The 9,850-nt window shown below is 42.3% G+C and overlaps 1 protein-coding gene across 1 annotated transcript; it reads left to right on the forward strand.

Annotated features, from left to right (window-relative positions):
* The first annotated feature begins 673 nt into the window (after positions 1-673).
* Positions 674-8,520, forward strand: LOC107561798 (dual specificity protein phosphatase 7-like). The gene is made up of 2 exons (XM_016246285.1): positions 674-1,242; positions 8,084-8,520. The coding sequence occupies exons 1-2, from the start codon at positions 867-869 to the stop codon at positions 8,392-8,394; spliced, it is 687 nt and encodes a 228-aa protein (XP_016101771.1). The 5' UTR covers positions 674-866; the 3' UTR covers positions 8,395-8,520.
* Positions 8,521-9,850: the final 1,330 nt, after the last annotated feature.

Below are 9,850 nucleotides of genomic sequence, written 5' to 3' on the forward strand. Positions count from 1 at the left end.
ATAAATCTGGTTGGTTTGTATTGGTGACGTAATTGGTTCACTTGGACCATAGTGCGGCCCGGTGGAAAAAACATTTGAGAACCACTGCTATAAGGTAACAATAATATAATAAGATAACCTTGTTTGAAATGGGTTTGGCTAAAAGAAAATGTTGGTTTCATCTATACTACTAACATTAGGTACTTATACTATAGAATTGCATTACTAAAAAGAGACTAAAATACCATTTTCATTGACTAAAACTAGACGAAAATAGCCATGGATAATTCTGACTAAAATAAGACTAAAATGCTCAGACTTTTAGTTGACTAAAACTTGACTAGACTAAAAAGAGTATGAACGTGACTAAAACTAATAAAAACTCAAATGACAGCTTCACACAAAGACTAGACTAAAACAGGCCGCCGAAAACAACACTAGTGGAACCACCGCTCCAGATCCTGTTACTCCCGTCTCCGGCGTCTTAGTACCGTCAGTATAGAGCTGTGTACACTTCTGTAACACACTCATGAAGCACCAACTAAATCAGCCTCTTCTTGTTTCCTGGCCAATCTACCTCAGGACAAAATCTTCCATGGGGCCACGACTGGATATTTTAAAGAGGCGCTGCGCCTTTAAATGCTCAGCACAGACCCCGCCCACCGGCGTGACGCGATCGGTTTATTACAGGCTGTCAAACAGGCGTCAGAAGACGAGAAGCAGGCGAGCGGTCATGAGCTGCTCTCTCGCCCCGCGCGGATCTGACGGAGCGTTCCCCGCAGCAGCCGCCTCTTATGGACGCCGAGCGGAGCGAAGCAGCTGAGCCAGACCTCTTGACGCGCATGGATTTGCCCGCGGGGGAACTTCTTCTCGGCGCCTGATCGCTCATGAAACACACGCTCTGGAGCGGCGCGATGATGTCCAGCAAAAGCGCGGAGTGGCTGCAGGAGGAGCTGCAGGGCGGCGGGGGGTCGCTGCTGCTGCTGGACTGCCGCTCACACGAGCTCTACGAGTCCTCGCACATCGAGTCCGCCATCAACCTGGCCATCCCGGGACTCATGCTGCGGAGGCTGAAGAAGGGCAACCTGCCCATCCGCTCCATCATCCCCAACACCGAGGACAAGGAGCGCTTCGCGCGGCGCTGCAAGACGGACACGGTGCTGCTGTACGACGAGGCGGCGGCGGCGGACTGGCAGGGCTCCGTGCTGGGGCTCCTCATGCACAAGCTGCGGGACGACGGCTGCAAAGCCTACTACCTGGACGGTACGGTAACCGGCGCCGGTGCTGACGGGACGGTTTGTCCGGAGTAACGGCGTGTGTGTGTGTGTGAGAGAAACGGATTAAACCCGCTCCTCTCAGATAAAATTCACGGGGATTTAAGAACTGAGGAAAGTTCTCAAGCGCGGAACTCCACGATTTACGGTAGGAGATTTACTAAATATCTTCATGGAACATGATCTTAATATCCTAATGATTTTTGGCATGAAAGAAAACTGGATAATTTTGACCCATACAATGTATTGTTGGCTATTGCTACAAATCAGTGGTGGAGGTAACGAATTACAACTACTCACGTTACTGTAATTAAGTAGTTTTTTCGGGTACTTGTACTTTTTTTTAATGTATTTTTAAAGCTGTACTTGTACTTGAGTACAAATTAAGCAAAATAATCTACTTCGTTACTTTTAAATCACAGTTCGTTACTGAGTACACCCACAATTATAATTGATATGCAAACCTTTGACGGCACTTCAGCAGCCAATAAAGATATCCGACCGTACAGGGACCGATAACAGCCCTGATATCTGAACCGGGAGAAGCCGCCGCTTTACCAAGCTGCTCTCTCTTTCCTCTCCGACGGCGAGTTTGCCAAGCATCGCCTCCTGGCGATTACAGGGTCTGAATGTCGAGATTGCAGGTATTCAGCATCATTTTAATCATTCCCACACAAATGTGGCGAGCGCTTTATTGTAACATGAGAACACAGTCATGTAATCGCAGAAAACTGGATGCGAGCTCTCAAATAGGCCTAACTTATTCAAATGAGCTGCCTGTCCTCTCACTCCGACATTGCTTGTGCGCAGACTGTGTGCAGTCGCGATCTCTCCGTGCTTTTAAAGTAGAAATTATTTATCCTTGCTCCTGGGTTGAACTTAGGGCTGGACGATATGGCCAAAATTTATATCACGATATATTTCTTAATTTCGGTCGATACGATATAATTCCGATATCGATATGAACACTATTAAAAAAAGCCTCATTAAGAACGGCCACAACAGATGTCTGTACCTACAAACTTATGAAAAATGTATTTGCCAACTCTATGAAACCTACTCCTATAAAACTATATAATATTTTAGGAAAAAAATGCCGCAAATAAATGTTCACCTTTTATTGGTATTCAGCCTTCATACAAACAAGAAATGTGAAATCACCGTCAAATAAATCTCACTCTCCTTATTAATATTAATATATTTAACTTCAAACTATAGGCTAACATACCAGTCAACAGTTGTTGAACAGTAAGATTGTTAATGTTTTTTTTAATGAATTATCTTCTGTTCACCAAGCCTGCATTTATTTGATCCAAAATACAGCAAAAACTGTAACATTTTAACTGTTTTCTATTTGAAAATATAATTTATTCCCGTGATTTCAAAGCAGAGCTTTAGCATCATTACTCCTTCAGAAATCATTCTAATATTCTGATTTGCTGCTCAACTGTCTTTGTAGAATAGATCCACGCCTGATCGATGAAAATCCTACTGGGAGTGTTATTGGCTGTAAGTGAAATGCACCAGAAAGTCTTTCAACAATCAAAGATGGAACTTTAATTCCTTTACAATGTAAGTTTATGCTAGAAATGTTTTGGAATGGGATATTTGTCTGATTTGTACATATAAATATCCGAGTCTGCCTAACTGCATCACTACATTGTACAGATATTACAGGTCAAAGCCATCTGATGGTCCATTTATCTAAATAAATAGGCCTAACATACTGTATATGGCTCTTAAATAACTGCTTATAAAAATTAATTGTGGTCATATTTTGAACACTTCAAACTGAATTGAGGTCATTTGTTTTATAATTTTATTTCTGAATGTGTAATTGTCTTTTTTTTTTCTTTTTTTTTTGGCAAATTCAATTCAGTTTGAAATCAAGCTTCCTTGTGCTGTAAGCTTTTGCAACAAAGTTACCCTATTCTAAAGACACAAATACACAGAATGCGCAAACGTTTAAGATTGAGATTTTTGTGGTCAATGTTAATTGACCAATATTTATATGCATGTAAATAAAAGCCTTTATTCAAATCTGTTCATCATATAAAGCGAATGTGTCTTTTTAGAAGACTTGGATTAAACCAATTTCAAAGATTTAATTAATGATTGCCTTGAAAAAATGGATGTGCAAAAAAAATGTAAAATATAAAAATGTCTATATGGCAGTATACAGTACGTGTTAGTTTTGCCAGTGGTATTGAAAATGATTTGTTGTCATGAAATCAAAAATTACCCTATACTTACTTTTTAGTGCACATTACTAGTCTTGTGGCGAACAATTGAACCGTGCAAGTCAATACACTGGAAAAAAATAATCTTTAATCAAAAACTGAGTATTGGCTTCCGCTCTGGAATGGAGTTCTGGCTCTGAATTCCGTTTCACTTGGAAATGCATCACAACACTGAAGTCAGTTGCAACTTCTGGTTCACGGGTACTTTTTGATATTGATGTTTGATATTGAAGTTAGAAATTCCTGTATCATGACCACTAATTCACATACTTTGGCAGTAAGATAAAAGTGGGTTTTGTTCAAAGTAGCTATTATCCACATATATCTTTGATATGAATTTGGTAATTCATTAAATATCGCAAACTAAAAAGTAACTACTCTGAGTAGTTTTTGAGAAGAGTACTTTTACTTTAAGTACTGTTTTGGCACCAGTACTTTTACTTGTAATTGAGTATTATTTCAGCAATGTAACAGTACTTGTACTTAAGTACAAATTTTCAGTACTCTTCCCACCACTGCTACAAATATACCTGTGCTGCTCATGACTGCTTTTGTCCACCTGCGTCTACATGAAGAACAGCACTGCTTAAACCCGACAGATAAGCATCTCCAGACATTTCTCAAGCTAACGAGCTCGGGTCAGGTCAGACGAGCTTTCCCGTGGTGCTGTAAAACAAGGGCAGCAGAGGAAGTGGATATAATTGATTCAGTGAGCTGTACAGAAGTGATCGATGTAGGCCATAGATCACAGAACTGAACCGTGCGAGCGTGAATCGAGACAAAGCACGCACGGATGTCACCTCATCGTTCGCTTTGAATGGGTAGCAAACTTGTTCATTTAAAAAAAATAAAAATAAAAGCTTGGGTCTCCAGATGAATAAGGACGGAAACGGTTTTAGTTTCTCTGGTGTTTTGATGTCAGTGTTTTTCCGGTGAAGCCGCACGTGCTGTCTGCGGACTTTGGCAGTAAGATAAAAGTGGGTTTTGTTCAAAGTAGCTATTATCCACATATATCTTTGATATGAATTTGGTAATTCATTAAATATCGCAAACTAAAAAGTAACTACTCTGAGTAGTTTTTGAGAAGAGTACTTTTACTTTAAGTACTGTTTTGGCACCAGTACTTTTACTTGTAATTGAGTATTATTTCAGCAATGTAACAGTACTTGTACTTAAGTACAAATTTTCAGTACTCTTCCCACCACTGCTACAAATATACCTGTGCTGCTCATGACTGCTTTTGTCCACCTGCGTCTACATGAAGAACAGCACTGCTTAAACCCGACAGATAAGCATCTCCAGACATTTCTCAAGCTAACGAGCTCGGGTCAGGTCAGACGAGCTTTCCCGTGGTGCTGTAAAACAAGGGCAGCAGAGGAAGTGGATATAATTGATTCAGTGAGCTGTACAGAAGTGATCGATGTAGGCCATAGATCACAGAACTGAACCGTGCGAGCGTGAATCGAGACAAAGCACGCACGGATGTCACCTCATCGTTCGCTTTGAATGGGTAGCAAACTTGTTCATTTAAAAAAAATAAAAATAAAAGCTTGGGTCTCCAGATGAATAAGGACGGAAACGGTTTTAGTTTCTCTGGTGTTTTGATGTCAGTGTTTTTCCGGTGAAGCCGCACGTGCTGTCTGCGGCAGATCTCGGTTGACACTTTCTAAAGTCATTTCCTAAAAACATCTAGTCTGAGGTTATATCTGCATTACAAAGGCTAAGTTTGGTCTTCGTCTTTGTACCCCGTCTCATCAAGAGCTGCAAATGGTAGAAGTCTGCTTTGTTTTTTTTTGTGGTAGTTATAGAAAGCCATGAGCGTATGAGCTCACTGTTTACATCTATTTTAATGTGACCATGTACAGCTTTACTGAAACACCACGGGTATTTGAAAAGTGAAATATTTCCCATTCACACTGGAGGTGTTTTCGCGTGACAGTAGTCTGGCATCTACATGTGCTTTTGACTGGAACCTGTTGTTCTGGTTTCTGCCGCTCATTCGTAACCTTCAAAGAAATGTGCGTCTTTCATTGAGACTGTGGGAAATATCTAGTTGATGAGTTAACCGTGTAACTGAATGGTAGTAAAGGGATAGTTCACCCCAGAAGGAGGCTGAATGGCATGAGGCTGAGTGCATGATGACAGAAGGTCATGTTGGGTCAAGTCAGCTGTATTTATATAGATTGTGTCAAAGCAGCTTTACAGTATTAAACTGGAAAACAGTGTGTCGATAACGCAAGAGGACGATAGTAAACACTAGTTTTTCCAGTTAAAGTCAGTTCATCGTTGATTCAGTGATGCCGTTGTCCAGTGGCGCGTTTCCCAAAAGCATCGTTATCTAATTATGGTTGTTAGTTCCAATGAACTCTATTGGTAACGACGGAACTTGCGACCATAGTTGTTTTTGGGGAAACGCACCCCCAGCTCAGTTCAGTTCAAAAAGTATCTGTGCAACCAAATCCACAATATTGCCAGAAATGAAGAGTCCCCAACTAAGCAAGCCAAGGAACCAAAACTCCATCGGTGACCGAAATGGAGAAAAAAGAACTAAATAAAATAATCTGAAATAATGCATTATCCTGTGGTCATGAGGTAAGCAGGTACGAGAGAAGCGGAAGGGCAAACTGGTGCACTGAACTATCACCACATCCTGTTATGCAGCTGGACGCTGCTGTTCGCTCGCTGAACACTTTCGCTTTTGCTGCGTAAACACACTTTCATGTGATTGTTTGTGTAAATCATGCCGTTGCTTCCTATTGAATCTTAGGAAGCTTTGCTGAAAGGAACTTCCTGTTTAGATGAAAAATAGCAAAAGCTGGAGAGCTCAGCGGTCGTTGTTGTTTTACATACTGTACGTTGTGTTTTATGAATTCACTGAAGCGTCTCGGTGGTGGAGCCAGTGTTTCTGGGGGAAGTGACCTCATTGTTCCAGGGTTCAGCTGGACTCGGAGCGCTCTTGCCGCATCCATCACGAGCGGAGAAGAGGAAATGGCCACTTTACTCTGCCTCGCCTGGCACTAATGGCTCTGTAGTACGTCATGCCCCACAAAACCAGATGCACTTCGTCTCTAAATAATGTATAGCTGTACTTTTTCCCATTCACGGGTCAGACCTAGTAGAAAGATTTATAGAGGGGGCGTTTGTCATGTGATCTGTTTGCAATGGTTTGGCTTGACGTTATTAACCGTTGTCTGGGTGAATCGCTCATGGCTCCGCTGACTGGAGCTGTAGAGCGCGCCACTGAACGCTACTGTACTGAAGCAGACTCTACCACAGCCACGGTGTCATGATTGGCCATTTCAGGAGTTCAGTGCAGCCTTATTAAGTTGAGATTTAACTACTTGTTCTCTAAACAAGAGCCCACGACTAATTGGTCTACAAGAAGCCATGTATGATTACACAGACTCCCGTCAGACACGTCTCTTAAAGAAATAGTTCACCCAAAAATGCATATTGTCATCATGCACTGTGTTTGTCCATACAGTTAATGTCAGTGTGAACTGAAAGTTTCAAGCTCTCTAAAGGTAGCTTGACTTTGTATGATAACAGGGTGGAAATTAAACCTATGTTCACTTTCAAATCTAACCAAAATCTGACCACGTGTCCATAGCATCAAACCTCATTGGTTCTTGTGTGATGACGTCATGACTTTAAGCTTTAAAAGGCGATGCTAATGTCACTTAAAAACTCAAACGCAGCAGCCAAAGGTGTCTGTCCACAGGCCTGTTCACACACACACACAATTAGATCATGATTCTTCCTGTGCTACTCACTGAAGCTTAGCAAAATGCTTTGGTCATGAGCAGCACTCGAGTCGTATTTTTATGTAACCGCAGCATCTCTGGGCATGTGATCAAAAACATGAATCTTCAGAGTTCAGTAGTCCGTTTCTGGAAATAAAAATACCATTCATTTACTAGAGGAATTGATTTTGAACATTAACTAACCTTTGAAAATATATTGTAGTAAATGTGAATTATATTGTCTATATAATCGACACATTTTACAGTTTTATATTTCATTGTTTTTTTTATGATTCTCTATAAAGCTTGATGGGATTCCAGTTTTCCCCCTCATTAAAGCCATTAAGTAGACATTCTTGTGACTTTGGCCATTTAATTATTTTTTAAACCTTTATTGCTTCAAATCAAGTTTGTTGTAATGCTGGGATTCACCTCTTTAACAAAGACTTTTTATGATTCCTATGGGAAGAATGAATGGGGGGGGGAAATGCATCCAGAAAAAATGGACAGCACTTATGCACTCTACTGGTTGGGCAGCTTTATTCACAGTCCAGTGGGAAAGAGATTAGAACACCTCTCCAAAAAAACACACTAAAAGCCTCTAAATGCACCTCTTTTATTTAAGCATAAAATCTATCAATTAAACCTTCTAGGTATCTTAAAGCTAGTCCACAAGGTGACCCTCCTCATTAAAAAAAAACAACTTTTTTTGTGATTGGATGTGGGCGTTTTGCATGCTCCCAAACTGATGCAGAGGTCATTCGTGTAATGTGTGTGTATATGTGAGGTTCAGTTGGGCTGGTCTGGCACTCGAGGCTCATCTCTTTTATGTTCTTCTGTTCCTCAGATGAAGCTCGTTCCAAAAAGTGTGGCATCTTGGTGCACTGCCTAGCGGGCATCAGTCGCTCGGTCACCGTCACGGTGGCGTACCTGATGCAGAAGCTCAACCTATCGCTCAACGATGCCTACGACTTCGTCAAGCGCAAGAAGTCCAACATCTCGCCCAACTTCAACTTCATGGGGCAGCTTTTGGACTTCGAGAGGACACTGGGGCTAAATAGTCCCTGCGACAACCGCTCGACGCCCAACGACCAGCTCTTCTTCACCACGCCCACCAATCACAACATGTTCCAGCTGGACACGCTGGAGTCCACATGAAGGCCAGCAGAGGATGCTGGGTGGGAGCAGCCACCCTTTGAATGTTTATCTCCCAACTCCAGGGGAGCTTTCGACCTGGAGGACAGGCCAGCAGCCGCGGCGAAGGGAGGGACGGAGGGTGGTTAAGCACACTTTTGCACAGCACTTGGCTCGAAGAGAAGGAAGCTTTGATTGCAGATGCCCTCCGGTCTCGAAGGCTGCCGACGCACCGCATGGGATTTTTGAACGTAGGGTCAGATTCGTTCTTCGAGCGAAAGCCGAGAGGTGTGCCACACATGCATTCTGTCCGTTTCTATATCTTTGTCTCTTTCCTCTGCGCAGAACCATGTTGTCCAAAGTAGTGACGTGTTGGCGACCGAACCGACACAAACAAACATTGTGAGCCCTCCCCCTCTTTATTTTCTCTCTCTCTCTCTCTCGCTCTACGTTTGCAATGACCTAATGCGTTTTGCACAGTGGCGAAGCCTTTCTCTTCTTGGCACTTAAAAGCGGTACTCCAACACACACAGAAAGAGACATTCAGAGGAGCTGCCAGTCCTAGGCTGCGACGAGGCCCCGCAGCTGCGTGGGACGACGCGCACACTTAAAGCTCATTGTTCCTTAACCGCAAGAACGACAGATCCACGTTTGTGTCCCGACTTCCGGGCTCGCTCACCTTCTGGCCTTGGCGATTCTCATTACAGTATGAATATATTGTATTAATTTCTACGTAAGAGTATATCTATTCACTCGATGTATTTGGGCATGCGATCCTCTCGAGGCATGGCACGTCACCGAATGTTGAGGACTGTTTTTTTAACTACTCTTGCTGCTCCCAAGCGGCAAACAGTGTGTAGCGAGGGCGTTCCTGACCGCAGGAATGAGCGACTGGACCTGAGTGGACGAGTGCTTGAGTTAACAGGGTTGCTTTAAGCTGGCCTTATATAACCTTTTTAATTCTTTCCTACTCTGACTGTTCAATACTCTCTTTGTATCTCCCTTTAGAAATCGTTGTATTACCAAGACGTTTGTTCATTTTTAAAGAAACCAATATGTAGTAATAATAATAGACGACTAATGGTCTTTAACGGGTCAGTCAAGGTTGTATTTGTTACTCTGCAATATACTCAACAACCCTTTGCAGTATTTTCTAGAAAATGGCCTCGGGTTTTTGACTCCTCTACTTTTGATACTAGAGATCCACAGAGTTATAGCTTGAAACGGAGGCAGCTTTTCGCCCGGGGTGTCCGGAGTGCGTCTGGGTGCTGGGCGCTCGCTCGTGTTTCGTCCGATTCGATTTAACCCATGGATTTCCTATATATACAAAATATGTGCTATATACTGACTCCTGTGGCCTTCATATATCTCGATATACATGCGCATGCATATATATATATATATATATGTATGTGTGTGTGTGTGTAATACTCATCTTGTGCAGATATGCAAGAGTCATCCCCTTAATATATATATCATC

This window comes from Sinocyclocheilus grahami, unplaced genomic scaffold, assembly GCF_001515645.1.
Source record: "Sinocyclocheilus grahami isolate Dianchi unplaced genomic scaffold, SAMN03320097.WGS_v1.1 scaffold792.1, whole genome shotgun sequence".
NCBI lineage: Eukaryota > Metazoa > Chordata > Actinopteri > Cypriniformes > Cyprinidae > Sinocyclocheilus > Sinocyclocheilus grahami.

Bases quoted from the DNA above. Each gene is read 5' to 3' on its own strand.
- LOC107561798 (XM_016246285.1), top strand. From the start codon at position 867: ATGAAACACACGCTCTGGAGCGGCGCGATGATGTCCAGCAAAAGCGCG. The intron at 1,243-8,083 runs GTACGGTAACCG...TCTGTTCCTCAG, and splicing joins CAAAGCCTACTACCTGGACG to ATGAAGCTCGTTCCAAAAAG.